The following is a 20,030-nucleotide window of genomic DNA, read 5'->3' on the forward strand; positions in this document are numbered from 1 at the left end:
TTTGCGATGGCAATGCAAATAATCCAAGAGTTTTTGGATAAATCTAACCAAACCATTGATGAAATAAAACAGTACGCTGCTGATAACCCAAAGGCACACCTAGGCACCAAAACTCATATCAACTTTATTACTGATCAATTTCTTAAAATTGTTAATCTGGCTGAATAAACTATGAAAAACACTACTATGTCAGATGCTTTAGTGGATAAACTAAATGATGCTCAACTAACAATTCTTACTAGGCTTGATAACATTGAGGATAGAGTCTCTCAGCATACTCCTCCTGCCCCCCTTTACAGCACAGTTGTAAGAATGGAAGGTATTACCAGTGAAAACAGAGAGATACCTCATACTACCCTCCAAAAGTGGTTCAAAATAAGGAAAACAAAGACAGTGATTCTGTCAATATTCAGTTCTGAGAGTCTAAGATTAGACCCTCAGAACTGAATATTGAGGTTGAAAGAGTTCAAAGGATTGGTGGGGGGAGGGTAATAGTTGAACTTGGGGTTCACGGTAATGCCGAAACACTGGAAAAGAGCATTGAACAATTTATACCTGAACTTACTGCACATAAATCTAAAAAGAGATGGCCTCCCTTGGTCTTATATTCCATTCATTCGGATAATTCAAGAGAAGAATTACCTAATCTAATTTATTCCCAAAATCAAACAATACAAGAAAAATTTTCCAAAGAGGAATTTGAAAAACAATTTCGTGTGAAATTTCAATTAGGAAAAGAAAAAAAATACCGTTTACAAGAATTGGGTGCTCAAAGTATCCCCTTCTGTCAGAAAAATGCTTATAGATCTTGGAAAAATAAATTTGGATTGGTCGCGTTGCAGGATTGCAGACTTTTGTCTGTTCCTTCAGTGCTACAAGTGTTGCCAATATAATCACATTGCTAGAGACTGTGCACAGGGAACCATCTATACCACGACTGCCCGAACCAAGGTGAGGAACCCACCTGCTGCAATTGCCAACTAGCCAAAGCAAAGAACTACGACCACAATGCTTGTGATGTGAAATGCCCGTCTTATCAACATGTCAAAGTACTTATCTCTAGTAGAACTGATTATGGCACAGAACTGTAATAAACTATGCATCCTTCAGAGTAACACACAGAGAAGCATTTCTGCTACTTCTCTCCTTGCTGATCAATTAAAATACTTTGATTTGGTGTTACTTCAGGAGCCGTATTGCTGGGCAGATAATCCCTCATGCCTTCCTACTTATTGCCCAGTTTTAAGGGCACCAAACAGTATCCTTGGGCTATCATCCTTGTTCCGAACACCAGCCTTTCAATTCTACTCCACTCAAAGCTCAATAATGAATATATAGTGACCACCGAAATTATGATACATGACAAAAGGATAATTGTTCTCAATGTTTACTTCCTGGTGGGATGGATAGCAATGACTTCCTACCTGAACTTCAAAACATCATTGATACTTTTCATGGATTACACATTGTACTTGCAGGAGACTTTAATGCGCACTCCCTGGCTTGGGGAGGAGAGCGTCTGGATAGGTGTGGTAGACTTTTAGAAGAATTCTTTCATCGTAACAATCTTTTGATCCTTAATAATCCCCTCTTGCCTCCGACATTTAGCTCATCTCAAGGGGACTCTTGGATAGATGTAGCAGCCAGCAGCTCAGGATTTTCCAACAGAGTATTGAACTGGAGAATTCTGCCCGATGATTCTTTAAGTGATCACGCCCATATCACCTTTGACCTGACTGGACCCTGGAATGTACACCAAGGCAAAAGTTTGCACCAAACAAAGTAGACTGGAACCAAATCAAACAGTTCTTGGAAAACAATTTAATTAACCCATACTCTGAAGATAATGAAGAAGCCGAAAGTCAAATAAACTATAATATAGAAATTATTCTTAGTACCTGTGAAACATTTATACCCAAACAAACTCTCTCCAAGCATAGTGTCCCATGGTGGACCCATCACCTTAGTGATTTACGAAAGAAAACAAGGAAATTAAGATGAATTTACCAGAGATGCAAAAATGATAATGATCTGGCACAACATAAAGAAAACTACATTAATGCTCAGAGAATCTATAAACAAACTATTAAGACTGAAAAACTTCGTAGTTGGCAGGAGTTCTGCACTGGTACCTCGAAAAATCCGTGGGGGTACATCACAAAAATGTGCTGTAACAAGCTGCACAAAACTAAAATTATGACTAATAAGAACGACAGTGATGACCCCCCATCTCTGATTCAGGCAATGATTGCCCAGTTGGCTTCGTTTCGCCCTAACGATGATCCTGAAGAGGACACAGAATGGCAGTGTAAAATCCGTACAGAAAAAGACAAACTTATAAATACTGAAAATACCCTACCGTTCACCAAAGAGGAAGTAGATAGAGCCTTCTCCACACTGGATAAACGCAAGGCGCCAGATCCAGATGAAATAAATTCTGAAACAGCAGTCTACTTCTGGAAAATTACACCAACATATCTAATCGACTTATACAATGGATGCCTGCAGCACTCTGTTTTTTCCAAAGGCCTGGAAACAGGCAATGATCGTCCCTGTGCCTAAGCCCGGACAAAACAATGATTTTAGACCTATATCTCTGCTACCTATTTTAGGCAAGATATTAGAAAAATTTATCAAAAACAGGTTAGAATGGTACATTGAACATCACCACAAACTAAACAACACTCAATTCGGTTTCCATCCTCAGAAATCTCAGAGGATGCTATCGAAATCTCTGTCAAAAATATACAGAGCCTTCTACAAGATAATAAATATGTCCTAGGGGTCAGCCTGGACATTTCAAAGGCTTTTGATAGGGCTGGTGGCCCCTAGTGACTCAAAAACTTCGACATGCTAAATGCCCACAAAATCTACTGAAACTTCTCAATTATTTTAAAGACAGAGAAGAAATTCTAAAATATGGACAGCACAAAGTACATAAGTTCCTCTGGTAATATTCTTAGCTTTTGAAGCCTTTCTCAGGAAGAGCTTTGGACAGAATTCATGCACAGCTTATGCAGATGACGTGATGATGCTGATAGCTGGCAGATCAAGAGCAGAACTAGAGAAGAAAGGCAACACAATACTACAACAAATCCATAATTGGGGAGTCAAACATAAATTGCACTTCAAATCAAATAAAACTAAAGCAATAGTATTCAACAAGCCCAGAAAAGCCAACCTATATCTCAGACCTCCTACTTTAAGAATGAATGGCAAAACAATAAAAGTAGAAAAATCACTAAAGTACTTGGGCGTCATCCTTGACTTTCAATTATCGTGGGATGCTCATGTTGAATACACAACTGCCTGGGCTCATTTTTCAGGCATTCGCTCAAGTGGCCCAGAGAGACTGGGGCCTCACCCCTGAATCCCTTTCTATTATATATGATCTTCATCCCGATCACCAGCTACGCTTGTGGTACTTGGGGCTGGGCCGTCTCTAAGGTCCACACTAAAAGAAAAGGTCTGCCCTACTTATTCTCACCAAGGCATATCGGACCATAAACAACAATAGTCTTCAAGTTTTAGCTCGCAAATTACCCATAGATATTGAAATCACAAGGAAGACAAAAGATACATCAACTCATCTGGAGTGAAGCAGTCCAAGTTGGACCAACTAACATAGAACCTGAGGATATTGAACGACCTTTTCCATTCTGTCAAACAACAACTCCAGAAAGCAACACTGTGATTTGCACTGACTTACATACCAACACGGACATCAACATATTTACCGATGGATCGAAGATTGATGGTGAGGTTGGCTGTAGTTTCTAGTCTTTGATAAACACTTGGAAATTCACAATCAAAAATATAGACTCCATAGTAGATGTAGTGTATTACAGGCAGAACTTTTGGCTATTGCCAAAACCATCGAATGAGCTAATAACTTCTCTTATACTGAAATTCACATCCACACGGATTCTCTATCAGCCCACAATATTATACACAGCAGTAGAAATCAGAAATCAACTAAAAACATCAACTATCACAAGATTGCTTGGGTCAGATCTCATCAGGGTCTGATGGGTAATGAGCGGGTGGACATGCTTGCTAAAGAGGCAGCCCTTGATCCATCCATCCCTACAAGTTATCAGAAGATAAGCAACTGTACTCTTAAATGCATTCTATGGGAAGAGGCTATCAAAGAATGGCAGGTACGTTGGAATAACTTCAACCAAAGCATCACTTATTGCTTTGTTCCAGTTTTAAAACAATTCTTCAAAATCAGATGGTCGTACCTGATCACCTCACAACGCAACTACTAAGCAACCATGGAAGATTCGCTAGCTACTTGGCAAGGTTTATTAATAGGACCTCAGACCTTTGTCCCATCTGCATGATAAGAGACAATGCCTTACTATCTTTACAATTGTATGTCTACAGAGACAGAATGAATGGAGCTCCGCCTGTCTCTTTCAAACCTAGACGTTGACTGGCCATGCCAACCTGTGGATATCTGGAGATCCAACAAGATCTACTGCACTTTTAAAAGACTTGCTCAAAAAACTTTTCAGATCTTAAGTAAGCTATTGAACTGATGCCTACTGTTCCTAACATAAGTTTTGTCGGTTCCTTCTATTATCTGTACAACAACTTCACCGTGTAACAAGATGTCACATGGTTGACATATTTTATATAATATGATTGTTTTATATTTCTAACAATGTGTAAACTGAGTCTCAGCATGTATACTTCACTGTAAAAAAAAATTTTTTTTGTTAAAATAGATATAATGTTCACTTGTTAATACTGATTCAGCATGTATACTACAGTGTATTATTATGTATCTAACAAATATTATCTTTGCCCCAATAGTGTCTATGGGCATGTACTTTTATAATACGTTCAATAAAAGAATGAATGAATGAATGTGTCATAGGATACACCCAACTGATGAGACATTATACATACACTACTGGAAACTGCACCATCATTTATTGACTGTTCAATAACAGCTGACTTGTTAAGTGATAGCCTGTGCACTTGACTCCCAAATGTCCAGTTTATTCAAGTGAAATTCTTCTGAGAGCTTGCAGAGTTAATGGTCCTCAGCATAAATCCTTACAATGGTGAAATTTTCAAGGTGCAGGCATAGCATTGCTTTTGTGTTTATAAAAGAGCTTCACAAGTAATGCCATTCTTATCAGCTAAGACAGCCATTTAATAGTTTTGGTCATTTTTATACTTGACATAAAAAATACTTCATTGGTAAATTTGGTACTAATCATGGAAATGTCACTATACCTCTCTGGTGAGTATTGAATAATGGTACTTAAATATATCAGATGATCATGATCATCTTAAAAATAGAAATTAAAGCAAGAAAATTTCTGTTCAAATTTTTTTCTGCTTATGTTTACATTTTGTACTATCATGATTATAATAATAATAATTCCATACCTCCATAATTTGGATTTCCATATTTTTTATAATAGAGACTTCTTTTTTCTGCTCCTCTGATTTTTTTATCATCTGAAAAGTTATATTTTACAGAATTAAAAGAAAAAAATAGTTATACATTTATAATCAAAATTGTGACATTGTGAAATATGTTGAGTGTTGCAAGATTAAATAACTTTTGAATAACTTTCAACTAATTCAATTCAAGAGATGAAACCAAATAACTTTTTAATTGTAAATATCAGCAATTGTTCATTAGTTATAAAATGGAATTTGCTAATGCCAATTAAGTTATGATTTTGTTACTAAAAAAAACTTCAATATAAAATAGCTAAGAATATAGATATCTTTGAAATATTCTAAATCAGAATACTTTTTAAAATTATTAAATGTGTGATGATTGTAGAAAAATAAACTTAGACAAAAAAGTTACGCATACAGATATGGATATGTAAATAATTACCATTGGGACCCAACTGCATAACAGATAGTGATTTTAAGGCATGCTTGTATGATGTCCAAGACATTAAACAAGCATGCCTTATAGTTTGAGGAAAGTAGGATGGTTGTTTTGCCAAAGTGACCTGTCTGGGTTGTTCATCACCTAACTGTGGGGTGGTGTTGGGAATAGTGGCTACATCAGGACACAAGATGAGATCCCAGACAGACTACTGATCTAATGATCAGGTGGTCTGTCTGGGGCATCAGACTGCTCAAACAAATAAGCACAAACAAATGTAACAGCATCTTTGTCTACCATCCAGAAACAGGTGAGAGTACTGGTAATACTACACAACCCTGTCTCTTCTTGTAGTAGAGGTAAATTTGCTATGTGACTTACCATTAACAATACACATTGTCAATTTTGTTCTCAGTGATGCTACAACAAAGCACGGACTAATATGAACTAGCAGCATAATCATAAGTGATGAATCTCAGTTCTGTTTGGAAATGGGCAACCATTGGTGGATTTTTAAATCCTGTCTCCACTGTTGGTGAGCTGATCTAGGAAGCCATCTCATGACAGTCAGTCACTCCTAGTAATGATGTGAGAGACATTAACAGCATAGGTTGCAGTATTTCCTGAATTTCTCAGTATTTCTCTTAAAGGCATATATTCTCAGTATTTCTCTTAAAGGCAACATGAGAAAAATACTGCAGTATTTTTCTCATGTTGCCTTTCATATCAATCTACAAACAGCCATTTTCTAGCAAGATAATGCAATTTAAGCCTCCAGATTTTTGGGACCAGATGAGATGCTAGCTATGACCATCTAAGTAAGTGTATGAGGATGTTGCATCTATGGGCACCTATCTGTTACAGGCCAGTATTATTTGTTCTGTGGAGATGTGCTAATACAGATCAGGTATGGACAGGGCGATCTGTCCATGCCTGATATGTATTAGCACATGTATGGCAAGAGGAGAGATCCTGCAAGGCAATAAAGGTTTCTTTAAATTGTACTGCTGTTGCATAGAAAATTGTCCCTTTACTATGGTATTGTAATCATGTTTGAAATTGAATGAAACTTTATTATACAATGCCTCTTTTGTCAATGAATAATGGTTAATTAATAATTCAGAATTCTATGATGTGATATTATATACTTATTTCAAAATTTAACATGATAAAGTTATTAAAAGTTTATTTTCTATATTCAAGCTTAAAAAAACAAATATTATTTAAGCTGCAATATTCTAAAAGTACATAATTAGTGTTTCTCAGAAGTATAATAAATATCAAATTAATTATTATTATTTTAAAAGTTTTAAGAAAAGAAAATTTTAAAAAAATCACCATCTATCTAATTGACAAGAGTATGTCTTGTCTATAAAATTGCACTGCTGTCAATGGCTGGACACCTTAGAGGTATGAAGGAGTACATTTGGCACAGAGTATTTGGTGCCCAAATCATGTGCACATAAAAAACCCAGACTTGTAGTTAGTCAGGGGACTGAGAACTGAGTCAAAATAAAATACAAAATGGCAACACTGTTTCTACAAACAGGTACTAGTATGAGATTTGCGCATGTGTTGCTCATTGGGAAGTTTGAAATGTAAACGTTGCAAAATCGAATTTTGACAAACGTGTGACACACATTGTGTGTGTATTCTCTTGCTCTCATCATTTTGATTTCTTGTTTATTGCTGACACCTCATTCAGATTCCTTTGACCTATTTCACCAAAAATGCCTCCTGAACGACCTCGGTGAAGTTTGAACGATCATGCTCAAAACCAGTGATACCAAAGAAGCTTGGAGAATGAGAACAAGACCTGTCATTAGCATCGAAGTGATCCTGCTTACTGTAGCCATGAACAGGCTCATAACAAATATGTCCAATAAGCCATATTTGCCATCATAAATGTTTTTAAAAACAATGTTTTGAAGTTCAAACAAAAATTTTTGGTGATAATGGTATTATATCCACCACTGTGTACAGACAGTTCCTCTACAGTACTTCTGGTTTAATTTGCAACAAGAACTGAAGCAGAATAGATCTGAATGTGTTCTTGTTTTCTTAAATAAAAATCTATAGTAGGTGAGAACAACTACTCTTATCTCAAATAACTAACATCTTATTCGTTGCCAAGGGAGTTTATTAAAAACTAACGTTTTCGATCTTCTGCATAGATCATCTTCAGGTTGAAACATTCGAATTTGGAATGACAAAGAATAGAACATCAAATTCAAATTTAAAGATAGATAAGTACTGACAACATAGCAACTAATTAAAATAAAAATTAAAGTGTAAAAATACATAAATGTAAAAATAAATAACATACAATTATTAAATATTATTATAAGCCACTATCCGTTAACCAATAAAAATCATTAAGGTTCCCATAACGCAATTGTGGATATGGCGCAATTCAAGAGCTACCCTTGTAAGTTTTTTAACGGCGTACTTCCATGCTGAGGGTAGGCCATCCGCATCTCTGGCTTTTATGCATTTTTCATCTAGCTTGCTCCTGTATATTTCCATTTTTTCAGCAGTTTTCGCTAAAGTTGGGGAGTGTACTTGTCTGACAATTTCCGCATCCTCGAGCCTGAGCCATCTGGGCCAGTACTATTGTGTTAGATCTTTTTCTAATATCATATTTATGCTCTCTGACCCTTAACCCTTACTCCTAGGTTTCTCGTTGTAACTCCTATGTACTCCTTTTTTATTCCTAACTGCTGGTTTTCGTACGGGATCCCATAAACTCCTGCTTTATCTTCTTTCTTAATATCCCCTTTATCATTTCTTAGAATCTTGTACAGATTCGGAGCTCGTTTTAGGATCAACGCTGGTCCTTTACTGTCCGCAATCTCCTTCATTACGGTTCTTACATTTTTGTTGAATGTACACTTTGTGTATTTACTAAGTTCTTGTTTAGAGGTCCTTGTAGCGCCTATCTCAAATTTTCTAACAATGCCAGTGATTATGTTTCTCCTGTAATACAAGGTTTCTGCTATCTGCATAATCCTGTCGATTTCTTTATTTCTGTAATTCTATTACAGAAATAAAGAATTCTAAATGTAATTCTATTTTCATTTATTTCTTCATTAATATTGTCGCAATATAGAAAAGCCCTTCTGGCTAAGGCACAAAAAGCTGCTAATTTATAACAAAATGGATCATTGGACTGCACAGGAATGTAGAGTGGGCTATGTGTTGGTTTGGTATACACATTGGTAGATAAATGCCCTTTCTTAAAGATGATATTGATATCCAAGAAATGTATCACTATGGAACTTTTCTGCTCTAGCTTCAGGTTTAGGCCGTCTTTGTTATCATTGGTTTTTTATATAAAATTACTGATTCCTCGATTACTTTTCCATAGTATAAAGATATCGTCCACATATCTCTTGAAGTAAACAATATCATTTCTGAAGCTATGCACAACCTTTTCTTCTATTTTTCTAACCACCAATTTGCATAGAAGCCCTGATATTGGGCTTCCCATAGGGACTCCCCTGTTTTGCTTGTACGTTTGGCCTTCAAAGCCAAAGAAGGATTCACAGCATACAACGTTAACCATCTTTAAAACTTCATTTCTGTGGTATATCAACTCTGGATTTTCTTTAAACAAGAACTCCATTAACATTTCCAAACAGGACTCAATTTTAATGGAAGGATATAAACTCTTGTAATCTAATACTGTTCCCACTTCCTCATCCATCAGAGCTATGTCTTGCAACTCTTTAACCACTATTGTAGAATCTTGTGCAACCAGAACACTGCTATCCAGTAGAGAGGAGATATAACTGTGCAACCTTTTGTCTAAGACAAATGTAGGGGCTTTAAATTTTTCCACTACTGCCCTAATTTCCTTGCCTTCTTTGTGTTTTAGCAAACACAAATAGCCTTGAAATCCCAGGTCTGGGATTACGGCACTTCTTGATAAAAAGGTAATACTGCCGAAAACTTAGTATCTTCCAGTTTTTTGACTCTTCTCTCAATTGATTCAACAATTTTATTGTTGGTCTTAACACATTCCGTTTTTTTTATGTATTCCTCCAAGGCTTTATTGTAAGTCTGTTTTTTTCATTATAACTATTTGTTTGCTTTTATCTGCTCTTGCCACAACTAAATTGTTTGGTGTATTGGATGTTGTTGTTCCTACTCCCACCTCCTCTCCATTTTTCTTGTTTTTTATGACTGTTTTCCAACGTAGATAATCTTTCTCTATCGAATCTAATCCAACTAATCCTCTTTCAATCTCTTGGATGGAGGTTTCCCAACTTCCTGCATTCTCTGGGACGAAATTCGAGCCTTTCTTCAGAACTTCTTTTACTCTTTCCAGTACTTCAACTTGGTCCCATATAACGTATGTTGTAATATTCTTCTCAACCCTTCTTGTTACTTACTTATTAATAATCCATTTCATTTTCTTAACATAGTTCTTTGTTAAATTCTTATGGATATTGTCCGTAAGCTTAATGACCCCTTCATTAATATCTATTAATTTTTCCAGACTTTCATTAAAAATCTTGTTTTCGAGATCAATGAGGTGATGCAGGAGCCCATACTTTTTGTTTTTTGTTAATCTAATAGACTTTCTTGATTAATTATTTTGCCGAGCATGTTTCTGTTCAATACTCTTATCTCAACTACACCAGATTTTTAAAAAAGCTTTTTTAGATATTCATTAATCAAAATTAAAAGTTTAAGTTTCATTTCTTAAAATTTAGTAAATGGTTTTTCTCTCTCCCTTTTATTTTACTTTATTAATTTGTTAATAATTTATTTAGTGTTTAAGTTAACAAACTTAATTACCTTAACCAGATCTTGAATATCCTGCATACTTAATATTCAAATTTGAAAAAAGTAATTTTAAGCCTATTTTCTAGTTATAATATAGGAGGAGTAATATATATTCAAAATCCAGCTCATTAATTTCATTCTTATTCTGGTAAATACTATGGTTTTTGTAACTCACTGATAATTTATCAATGTCTGATTGTATACATTAGTACTTTGTTAGAAAAGTTATAAATTAATTAAATTTAATAACAGTTAGTCTTTAATTATGTACAGTACTTATGTCTATTAATTATTATGATTCATTTGTCAACTTTTAAATCATGCTAGTGTTTTTTTTTATTTTAGCATTTTAACAAAGAAACTAAAATCTAATTTGTCAAATAAATTATTAATTTTATTTTATTAGATCAATATTTTATTTAAAAATTACCTTTAGTTGCAAATCTAAGTAAAAGTGCTTTAGCTTTAGGATGGGAAACTCCTAACCGCCATTGACCAGGAGGAACTGGAATTGGTACTACATCTAATTTTTCTTTTATTTCAGAAGTATTCTCTTCGCTAATCTTTGACTCTTCTTCTTTTTTCTATATTTAAAAATATTCTTTTGTAACTTTATTATTCTTTCATATATAGTTGGAACTGATTATAGCAATAAATTAAGAATGCAAATTGTATGCAAATAGTTACATTAGTTTGCAGTACAGATTACTGGTCTAATAAATATAAAAATGTTTTCACTAACTTGACTAATCAATTGGATTATTTTCAGATTGAAATTGGCAAAACACTATTACAAGATCTACATATTATCATTATATGATTAAATCTCAGTTTGAATATTGAATTTTGTAGCACTACTCATGAAAAGAAATTGAAACTAAGTTATATTATGGTCTTTTTTTGCATAAAGGTTGCATAAAAAAAAATTCTATATAAATTTTTGTTCTACCTGAAATAGTCACAGATGACTGCCCAGATACTTATGCAATCATTTAAAATTAACAGATAAACATTAAGTTGCATTTAATCTTTATTATGAAATTCAATATATATATAATAAAAGTTAAAATATCTTGTCAGTGTATGCATTAATAATCAGAATTATCCTTATGAATCCAAAGGTTAATCTAACCATTTGTCATCCATGCACAAAAATTCTGTTTATTCATAAAATACAATAATGATTTAAATAACAATAAACACTATGACAGTTTTAATAAATCTAGATTTGGTTTCTTTAAAAGTTGGTAAAAAAAACTACAATTCAGTACTTTGACATTGATTCTTTTAACACAATAGTATCAGACAGAAAAGAAAATTACACATTTGCAGAATGTGTGATTTTCTTTTCATATTACCATTATGGAAATACTTTGATTAAAAACTACAAAAATAATTTATAATTATCATCATAAAGAAAGAACATTTAATTTACCATATCATCATCAGCATCATTTTCTAGGATATGTTCCTGCACTTCATCTTCTGACATGTCATCATCTGACATCACTACTACTTCTTCACCTTCTTCCTTTATTTTTTCTAACAAATGGATTATTTTAGAGATTACTACTTTGAAATGTAAAATTATGTTTGTTTAATATGAAAATACAGTTTATGATGATGGTGATGGTATCAAATGGAGAAAATGAAAGATAGAAACACACTTTATAAAAAATGAACCAGAAACAAATACAGTCAATTCCGCTTAATAGCATGGCATTGGGGATACTAAACAAACATCCCAATAAGTTATGCAATTGAGAAACGATATAACAAGTTATGTTAAATTAAAGAACTATGTCAACAAGTGTTCTCACCAATAAAACAAACATCTGAGCATAATAAAACCATTTTAATGAGAAATTATTTCTGTACAAAAAAATCATTGTAGTACAATCTTTGTAATCTTTAATTTCACATGTATTGTCATACAGAATGATTGAGTGTTCTTACAAGATTTATTGTAGGAACCTATCCAGTGTGACTTGACATCTTCTGATTGATTGCACTGAAACAAAATCTGCACAGATATCCATTGTGGACATAGGCACTTCTTCATGCTGGAAGATAATGAAGGCAGTCCTTAGTCCAGTGGTGGCCAAGTTTTTGCACCCAGGCTGAATTGGAAAGAAAACTTTTTCCACGGGCTGAACCAGAGGTTGCCCTAGGAAGATTTTGAGGTGGAGCGAGATCTCAATGTGGTGTCACCCCATAGAGACTCAATTGTAGATAGAGATTACAGATATATTTCTCACATTATCATGCTTTATCAACACACTACGCTATACTTACAAGATTTGTAATGGAGGGTTAACTCTAAACGCACGGTAAATTGTTGACCTTTTTATTTTTAGGTGTCAGAATTTTTCATCAAGCTATTCGGACTTCCATACCTAATATTGAAAGATTGATCATGGGCCACATAAACTCATTAGATGGGTCAGATCTGGCCCACAGGCCATATGTTGGCCATGCCTGCCTTAGTCCATCAATGAATTTTCTGGCATCACGGTATGTTACTGGTTCTGGCTCAGGAATGTCATATTTGTCACTTTCTTGGACATGGCAAAAGATCTCAGAAGACCATCTTCCAGATCTTCATTTTCTTTGTGGCATTGAAGATTGCCGTCAACTCGTAAAAACTCATTGTATTGACAGACTTGTTGCACTTCTGCATTAACGTCATTCTCATTGCTGTCTGCTGCCACTACTTGCATTGCCAAGTCTGAGTTCTTGAAACCACAGTGAACCAAAGCAGTTTTGAATCATCTTGCTGCTTATCTTCTGCCAGCTGTCATTTAGAAACTGGATTGCTTGTAAAATGTTGACCTTCGAGCTTACTTTGATGGTGGTTTAAGATGACATTAGTAGATCTTCAATTGTTTAGAGAATAAAATTTACCAGTTGTCCACAGTACAGTGTCATTCTTTATGATATCCATGTCAAATTGGCTGTACCAAAGAAGTGGTCTGTGAAGGCAAAAATTCAATCTGGATGTTTTTCAGGTTATCCAACAGCAATATGACTTTTCTTGAGCTTTGTCCTAGCCCTTAATCCAATGTTTTAAGCCACTCCTTAAAAAGTTCAGAAGTTATCCATGTATTTTTGTTTGAATGGTAAACCACCGACAAGGCATCCATTTGAAGACCTTTAAAACATCGGGGCTTCGCACTTTTCACAATGACCAACATCTTCCATTTGTTGCCACCTGACAAGTTTGAGCAGCACAACAGAGTTATGTAACCCATTGCTTTCTTGGAACCAGATAAAGCAATGTGTTTGTAGCACAACGAGCCATCTGGCGTCACACAATAATAAAGTTCAGGTCCAGTCTCATCTGTGTTGTAGATGTCATCTGGAGAAAACTTCTCCAGAAATTCAGGCAATTTGGTGTTTTTCCATTCATCTGCACTTGTGGTTTCAGCACTTTCCTTCTCACCATGAGATTTCTTAAATTTGATTTCATGCTTCGATTTCCATCGAGACAACCAACCATCTGTTGCTTTGAAATTGTAGCTTCTTAGCAAGGACCTCTGCTTGACGTTTGATCATTGGACCACTGAACACATTTTGCAGTTACAGCAGCAAACCATTGATTGAGAGCATTGTCAACTTCTGTATCCTTGCCCTCACGTTTCCATTTCCAGATTTTTCCTTGACTACCTTCTCAGGATGTCCACTCTTCTCGAAGTTTGTCTTCCTGCTTTATCAAGCACGAGATTGTGTTTCTGGTAGCTAGTGCTAGGAGGTTCTCTTCTGATTTGATCTAGCAGATCAATTCCATCCATGGCATTTTGAATCGAACACTGGAGAACCAAAGTGCAAGTGTCCATCTGCCCTCCAGATACTCCATCCCACTTTTGTCTTTGTGGCTATTAAATTTCAGATTGTGTTGTCAGACTTCCAGATTTGTGGTCTGTCAGAAAGAACATCTTACGATTTGTTTATCTCAGCTTAAGTCCATTTATTTTACACTTGTTTTCTTCTCCTCGTTTGAACGTTCACACCGCCTATATCCAATTTCGAGGTTCATTGGCTGACCAATCCGGAGCTGGGTTTTCTTCAGGTTTGCATCAGTTGGCATACCTGTCTCAACTTATTCAGGACAACTCACACTAACCGACCTCCCTCCAGAAAATGAGTTCCGATGAGTGGAAACCTGAATCACTTTGTTCCTACTCAATAGGCCTCCTTAATTAACAGGTGGAAATGTGAGGTAGGGAATGAAGAATTTGTCTCATTATTTTGTATGACAGCGGTACACAACTTGTTGAAACATGTGGTCTGTATGCCAATTTGACATGATTGAGCAAGAAAGGGGAAGACAAGGCCTGCACTCTTAAAAGGTTTCTTGTGTTTTTTAATCACGATTGACAGCTGACAAAGGAAACTGGATGGAAATTGTGCATGGAAAAGCCAAAACTAAACAAAAGAGAGATGAATTTTGGATTAGTTTTCCAAGAAAAGTACTGTGCCAGCAGGGTTACTAAGTGGCAATTTGGGGCCAGTAGGCAAAGTAAATTATGCTTGCATTATAGGATTTGATTCCAATCTTGAATGTTCTATCCTAATACACAGCATGTCCTACTCACTGACCAGGCTAATAACTGGAATCAACTGTATTGGCAAAAAATCAGATATATTAAGAAGAGATGGAAAAAACAGTTTGATATTATCAATATGTTGAATATTTAGATAATCACAGTGAATAAAGAAGAGTAAATAAATTTTACAATTTAATTTATTATCTATCATTTAATTTTTATTTTAAATAAAAAAAACACACTGAGTTAATGAATGGCTATTGATGTTGCTTTATAAACAATTAATATTAATTTCAAAATTTTTATTTTTATGTTATGATTAGTAATGCAGATGTTTAGTTCTTTTGCTGACATAAGTTAGAAATTTATTTTTTAAAATTACATTTAACGTTAGATGCAGATTAATGTGAAGAATTATTAAAAAACACTTTAAAGGTAATTGGGCCTTAGCATAATATTGATCAGCATATTCAGATTTTAAAAATGATGGCATACCTAAATAAATAGACCTAAATAAACATATTAGATTAATTCTTTCTGAACCCCTTATAATTATCCATCACATCCTCAGTTTGAAGGTAGAGTATAATGAACTAATCTAAATTTATAATTTTAATCTTTTTTTTTTTTTTTTGAATTAATGACTGCTTGAATTGTGGGATAAAGTCAGAATGAAAGACTGATTGTCACTACACATTCAAATAAGTTAAATTTATTTTAGCATATTTTAAAGGCCATTACACATTTTTAACAAGGAGAATTAATTAATACATGTTAGATTAAAAACAAATCGTTTTCTTTTTTTACTACTTTATTTTGAATTTTTCCAGACCATGTTAAAGTCATGTAAAAAAAAAAATTCATGAAAAAGCAAAATTTGGTTTATTCTTAATATGCATACAGAAAAATCTATTCTCCTGTAACAGGGTTCCTAACCAAATTTCTTCTGAATATTTAACAGTGTGATTATTCATAAGTATTTTATAAATTTGTTTAAAATATATTCTATTATTTTATCATTNCTGGATTGACTATTTTTCTATTACTAATTGATGTCTTATTTTTAAAAATATATAATTTAATGTTGTTGATATTTGTTTTAATCTTATAATTTTATATTCAAATATTTTTTTGCACATACCTGAAGTTTCACTCTTATCATTTTTATCCAAATTATCTTCCAAATTGTTTTTACGAGATCGTATAATTATAGGCCGACTTAATTCCAGTAATGCACGTGCAGCACTTTTCTCATCCAACCAAACCACATTACCTATATATATTGTTAATAATATTTCTTTAATATATATTAATGTTATGTTTTATTAGTTATAACATTAACAAAATATAGGATTATCAATTATAATAATAATTGTACACCCGGAATAAGAACTGTCATCTAGAACTTTCTTCCTTTTGATCCAACTGGCATGCATCAAATCTCCATCCTCTACAAGGTATTTATCCTTGTGCAAATCTCGTGAACTCTCTCATATGACTGCTAGATAGATAGGCTAAGTCAGGATAAATATATATTGTATATTGTAGTCTATAATTTCAATGGAAAGGAGTACATGAAACAGTTATTTAGTTAACTTTGGTGCCTGAATACTCTACTTCAGTCGGGCTGTCTCTCAGTGTCAACCGAGACGTGGTGGTGTCAGTCCTGACAAGTCATCAAAGAGGTGCCGACCCTCCAGCCACACTAGCATATTTTCTTTCTTCGTAACAACACTAGGTTAAGTGTCAAGGCACAAAAATTTGTAATTTTGTGCATATTACAAAATAACAGTGTAGTGTTATTTCATATTATGCACAAAGTATATTAATATCATCATCATCATCATCTTTATTAACAGAAAGGGAAAGCAACCCTGTTGAAGGGGGGTTATACAAATATTTTGTAACAGCTTTTAATTTGACGCACTTAAACAGTTATTTAACAGTTAGTTCAATATGAATGTGTTTTGAACATAATCAAAGAAGATAATTTTAACAGAGGTAACATAAACAGATAACCTTTATACAATACTAATTTAAGTTAAATTCCTTTATCTTAGTTTATTAATTTTCCTACAATTCTATATAAACTGTATAACTACTACTTCAGATCTTTTTTTATTGATATTATTTAAGTTCTTTCTAAATTCAAGAAATGAATTGCCTTGGAGTAGCCACATAATATCTTGTACTTGCAAAGCTTTGAGAATTTTGTAGTAGATGGCACATTGAGAATATTTGAGATTTACACCAATTACATAAAGTATCTGAAAAGTTGATATAGATGTTACCAATAAAAAAAGAGTATTTGTTAAGCTGTAATTGGGCTATTAATCTTTTAACATTAAGGTTTATTGATTTAGTCATATATGGTTGAGAAGATGGAACATGTAATAAATTTATATACCAAGGGTGATAGCTACTTTGGTTTAGATTAATTTGGTCTTTATTTATGGACTGAGATATTGCTACTTCTATCAGTAGTGTATATCCATATTTCCAGTCATGAAGATTATCTTTAAATAATAGATTCGACACTCCAAATGAATTCAATATTCTGTGGAACTTTATTTGCCAAAGCTACTCAGTATTAGAATTTTTACTTTTTTAATTACTTCCTGATGTATAAAAGTTATATTCTTGTCAATTTTGAATTTCAAACAGTAGTAGAATTTGATACATTTTAGAAAAAAAGGAAAGGACTAAATGCAGTTGGTTTCATGATGTATTGCAATAGCTGGGAACAGATCTTTCTAGATGTAGTATTTTGCGAAGGAAGTAAATATGGAAGCATTCAAATTTGTATATATAGTCCAGACCCCAAATTGGACTTGTGTAGTAGATGATAGGATTGTTTATTGAGTTGTAAAGTTTCATATGTATATGCAAGTTTGTAGTTTTCAGAGTTGAGCATAAATACAGTAAATTGTCTATAGCCTGTTTCACTTTATAATTAATACTAGCAGACCCCGCCATGTGTTGTTATGGCTCAAAATGTATCATAAATGTATAACACTTCCCCAGTGGGGGGGGGAATTTTTCAAAAAATCCCTTCTTAGTGTACATTCTCTTGACATACCCTATTAAAACGCATTTAAAATCGCAAAAAGCCGCATCTAAAATAGTATAAATAGAAGCAGAGTTCTTTACAGTAAGCCTTAATCCTGTCCATCTCCCTCCAGTGGGAGGAATTTCGACATGTATATTATATAAAAACACGTGCGTATTCAAATGCAACGTTGTGTCAAAATTTCAAAGGAATCAGTAGGAACAAACGAACATTACATTTATATATATATAGAAGATGATCTGCTTTAGTTCATCCTCACAGAACTTAGGTTGTCATACTCCTGGTCCGTAGGAATTTTTGAAATCGGATGAATAGTTTCGGAGATTACCTCCTACATCCAAACTTACAAACTTTACCTCTTTATAATATTAGTATAAATTAGAGAAATGAGCTTTAAATGTGGCATTTCAATCAAATATAATAAACTCCCAGGAAGTTCACTTTTTTTACCATTTGTAGAAGTATTATCTAGGTATAACGGATTCTTTTCCTGAAATTTTACCGTTGTTGCAGAATATTTGCAGAATCTTTGTTTTTGCGGGATTTATCGTTAAATGAATCGATTTGGAGTATGAGTTTAGTTGATTAACATTTCTTTGTAAAGCAATTTTGGTTGGAGCTATAATTACCAGGTTGTCTGCAAATTGATTATAATGAAAAGCTCTATTACCAACTTTGATGCCATCTGTAGGAGTATGGAAAAGAGGATGACCTTGAAGTATGCCATGTGATAAGTCTAGTGAAGAAGAAATAAAATCAAACAGGATAAAACTATATTATATTTAGAGAATAGTTTTAGTATTGATGAAAAACATACACCTGCACCTTTAGCCTTCAAATTGTTCACAATAGGTGAATGTAGGCAGAGTTGAATGCTTTTTGAATATCTATGACGCATATACTTTCCTGTTTTTTTGTTAGGTGTAACTGAATTATCAATAGTAAAAGGAAAATTGCTGATTCTGTACCCTTGTTTTTAATAAAGGAATATTGGAATTTGGTTTTAAGTCCATTGCTTGCTTTAGTCCATTGTTGGAATTTAGTAACTAATATTGTGATGAAACATTTTCTCAGGGTTGAGAGCAGAGTTATAGGTCTATAGTTATTTGGAGAGAGATGATCACCCTTTTTATATATCATTGAGTATAACGGTGTTACAGGAGTCTGGATATAGGATAGCTTTATACATTGGATTAAATAAATTTAGTAGTTTTATTCTTGCTTGGTACAGAAGCATCTTCAGGAATTTAATTGCAATGTAGTCTCTACCTGGAGTTGAGTTACTTCTAGTTTTGATAATGGTATCTTCTAATTCGTTAATTGTGAATTTAAAGTCTAAATATTCATTGTAGGAATTGGTGTTAGCCATTAGAGATGGAATTGGTTGAATATCTGGAAATCTCTGATAAAAATTTCTCCATATATCATAGTTTATTATTGAGGGATTTTCACCTGGATTTATGTTAAAATGGAATTTTCGTATGGTAGTTCAAAACAGTTTGCTATTCTTGCTATTGTTGATTAAAGATGATTCGAGATTTCTGAAATAATTTTTCTTTTTTGGCTTTGAGAAGATTATTATAGGTCCGTTTAGCTTTTCTGTACTTAATAAAATTTACATCATTTGAGTTTTTTCTAAATAGTTTTAAATTGGTTTATTTTACTTTTTTCGTATTATAACAGTTAAAGTCATACCAGGGTTTTTTGAATCTATTATGAATATTATCTTTGTCATTTTTAATTTGTATATAGTTAT

General features: G+C 33.6%; 2 protein-coding genes across 3 annotated transcripts in view; both read right to left on the reverse strand.

Moving 5' to 3' along the window:
• The window catches only part of LOC111635947 (citron Rho-interacting kinase-like), a 36,627-nt gene extending 26,005 nt beyond the window's left edge, over positions 1-10,622 (reverse strand). For both annotated transcript variants that reach the window (XM_023381094.1, XM_023381092.1), the window contains exons 1-2: positions 10,617-10,622; positions 853-858 (exon numbers count right to left, since the gene is read on the reverse strand). The gene's annotated coding sequence lies outside the window, so the exon portion shown is untranslated. The remainder of the gene's footprint in view (positions 1-852; positions 859-10,616) is intronic.
• The window catches only part of LOC111635948 (nuclear cap-binding protein subunit 3-like), a 28,048-nt gene continuing 8,873 nt past the window's right edge, over positions 856-20,030 (reverse strand). The window contains exons 5-8 of the mRNA XM_023381095.1: positions 16,346-16,477; positions 12,093-12,199; positions 11,088-11,241; positions 856-5,478 (exon numbers count right to left, since the gene is read on the reverse strand). Coding sequence (XP_023236863.1) covers positions 5,384-5,478; positions 11,088-11,241; positions 12,093-12,199; positions 16,346-16,477 — 488 coding nt within the window. The 3' untranslated portion in view covers positions 856-5,383. The remainder of the gene's footprint in view (positions 5,479-11,087; positions 11,242-12,092; positions 12,200-16,345; positions 16,478-20,030) is intronic.

This window comes from Centruroides sculpturatus, unplaced genomic scaffold (genome assembly GCF_000671375.1).
Source record: "Centruroides sculpturatus isolate CEXI.00-Female unplaced genomic scaffold, Cexi_2.0 scaffold793, whole genome shotgun sequence".
Lineage (NCBI taxonomy): Eukaryota > Metazoa > Arthropoda > Arachnida > Scorpiones > Buthidae > Centruroides > Centruroides sculpturatus.